This window comes from Propithecus coquereli, unplaced genomic scaffold (assembly GCF_000956105.1).
Source record: "Propithecus coquereli isolate 6110/MARCELLA unplaced genomic scaffold, Pcoq_1.0 Scaffold409, whole genome shotgun sequence".
Taxonomy (NCBI): Eukaryota; Metazoa; Chordata; class Mammalia; order Primates; family Indriidae; genus Propithecus; species Propithecus coquereli.
The window spans coordinates 463,262-466,086 of NW_012149830.1; the positions used below are offsets into that span (position 1 = coordinate 463,262).

Below are 2,825 nucleotides of genomic sequence, written 5' to 3' on the forward strand. Positions count from 1 at the left end.
AGGTCAAAACATTGTGCCAGAATGACATGGATTTGGTTTTGCTTTCTCTTCCACTGCAAATTAGTTTTAAAATTCTAATTCCAAAGAGTCTTGCATTTGCAGTTATCCTGGAGGAGAGTGATCATCTATCCTTTCAGCATGTTGCTCCATGGAATGGAGAAATATTAAAAAAGGCGGGGAGTAAAAAAGAATCCCTAACTCTGAGGGCTCTCAAATTTTGGATATGAGGAAAGCAGATCCAGTAGATCCTCTGGAGAGTTCTTCCAGCTCTAAGAATCTGAATTCTACCCAGAGAGCAAAATGTGGTCAGCAAATACTTCCATGAACCCCAGCGTATTTCATGATGGCCTTTGTCAGGCAGTGGGTGGGTGAAGCCCCAGGCTTCTCCATGTTCCTCCATTTGGTAACTTTTTTCCTTTCTTTTTGTCAGTACTAGGGTGACCAAAACACTCAGGCGTCTCTTATACAGTCAGAATCAGCAGAGCCCTGGACATTGAGGTCTATGGCTTCCTAAGGATCCTTAGCAGAAGAATCAGGGATTGTGCTCCAAATCCTGCCACTTCACTGCCAAGTGTAGCTGAATGAATAACCCAAACATCTGCCTTCAACAGGAACTCAGTACAGCACTTCCCAGTGAGTTTGCCCAGGAAGAGTATCATCCTGGATGGTAAAAATGGTTCCCAGCAGGGCCCCAGAAGAAGGAAGAGCTTCTGGGCCCAGTTTCCACCCTAGACCAGCACAGCGAGGCAGGGAGCATCTGTGTAGCACGGAGCACCGTAGGCATGTAAGCCTGGCTCTTAGCTCAGCCCTGCAGGAGAGCTGGGCAAGGCCACTGCAAAGCAGTGCCTCTGCGGACACCCAGGCTCCATGCCAAACCCCACCCGGGGCAAGGAGGGAGAAATGGCAATTCTGAAACAGAGCTTCCTGCCTTACTTTATTTTTAGCCCCAAGAGGGCAGGAGGGCCCCAAACAGCATTTAGAGGAAGGAGCAAAGGTAAGTAAGAGCTACGGGGCCATAGAGCCCTGGGCCCTTACCCTCACTCTATCACCTAGGCGCAGCAGCCATGAGCTCTCAGAGCCTCCTCTTCCTCATCTGAGAATGGGGCTAACAACAAGGCCTCTTCCCAGGGTGTTGTGAAGATTGGATCGAGATTGTGTACGTAAAAGCCCTTAGAATGGTGCCTAGCACACAGTGAATGCCGGAATGTTATTTACTGACAATCTCCTCCGACTAGTCCTCTCAGGGAAGCAGCCCCAAATGAGGCAGGAGGAGTGCTGAGTCTTCAGGCACCCACAGAGCAGATAGCCTTCCTTCTGGGATCCATGCTAAGGCCAAAAAAAAAAAGCTCCAAGCTCTAAAAATAGCTCAAAACCACCCTATAGAGCAGTCAGCTCCTACGTGTGCTGCTGCTATCCTCTGTGGGTGATGTGCCTGGTATTCACAGATCAGCCCAGCCTGCCTCCTCCCAGGGTCACCTCCAACTCTGCAGCCCAGCACAATCTCCCCCACCTGGCTCTGAAGACTCACTGCAGCGGCTGCATTACTCACTTGCCATTTGGCACATATTGCCATCTTTATCTCTGGATATACCAAGACTTCTACGAAATGACAAATTCAAAAGCACAGGCTATTTTTTTCCTTATAGTTCTTATATTGCCTGCTATTATATCTTTTTTTTTATTTCAGCATATTATGGGGGTACAGATGTTTAGGTTACATATGTTGCCCTTGCCCCCCCCACCCCTTTCCCCCCTGCTATTATATCTTATCCATAGCAGACACTGACATGTGCCTAGAACTATAGGGCGGTGGGTGGTCTCAGTGACGTGCCCCAGCACGACAGTCTCTTTAATATTCACATGAGAGCCCCAGAGCCTCCTATGGATCCCACTTACCTCATCGAGCTGTCTCTTCGTCTCTTCTTCCATCCTTCGAATGTCGTCCATGGTTAGGTCAACCCACTTATCAAGCCAACAGAACAGCTGCCTGTGAAAGTTTGTAAACAGACGCTTCTCTTGCTATAAAAAGGAGGGAACCAAGTTAGAACCCAGAAGGTGAAGGCCACTGCTACAGCTGTCCCTCCATGATCTCTGTGCTAACATCTACACTTTACTGGGGAAGTGGGGAGTAGTGATGCCTGACTGGCTTCTCTGGATCAGCCATAGGTCAGTGACCTTTGCCTTCACGTGTATGGCTTCAAGTAGGAGGGAGCCCCGAAGAAGGGATGGGTGCCTACCTCGCAGCTAGGCCCTTTGCCCAAAATACTATAGGACAGGTAGCCCATGAGCTCCTATGCAAGCCAAGGCCCCAGAACAACTGCCAAATTTCATCCTTGTTTCTGGTACCCAATGCCACATTAAGACTGGCCAGTAGCTGTGAAATGTGGCCACAGAGTGAGGTTTCTAACACACCAGGGAATTAAAGGGCTATAAAACTCCTTAAGTCTGCCCAGTGGAGAAATTCAGGCTACTAGGGAATTTGGCTCACAGTACCTCTTGCCTTTTGGCTTCAAGAAAAGAAAGACTGAGTTTTATTTGTAGTTCAGTCATAGAAAGTCCCTTCCTGTTTCCTTCTTTTGCCTCAATTTCCTTCCCTGTCACATGTGGTGTCCCTGGATGGACAGCATTAAACTGTAAGACAGTTAAGTGCAAGGGGAGGAAGGGGTCTGGGAAACCAAACTGTGAAGTAATTCTAATGTTGGCAACCCTATGATACAGGTCACGTGGGTTGTATGATCTTCTCTTGTTGGGCAAAACATACCCCCACCAACACACACACACACACACACACACACACACACACACACACACACACACACACACAC

The 2,825-nt window shown here is 48.4% G+C and overlaps 1 protein-coding gene across 1 annotated transcript in view; it reads right to left on the minus strand.

Annotated features, from left to right (window-relative positions):
• Window positions 1-2,825, minus strand: part of PITPNA (phosphatidylinositol transfer protein, alpha) — a 50,865-nt gene that overhangs the window by 18,771 nt on the left and 29,269 nt on the right. The window contains exons 8-9 of the mRNA XM_012652998.1: window positions 2,238-2,251; window positions 1,897-2,019 (exon numbers count right to left, since the gene is read on the minus strand). Coding sequence (XP_012508452.1) covers window positions 1,897-2,019; window positions 2,238-2,251 — 137 coding nt within the window. The remainder of the gene's footprint in view (window positions 1-1,896; window positions 2,020-2,237; window positions 2,252-2,825) is intronic.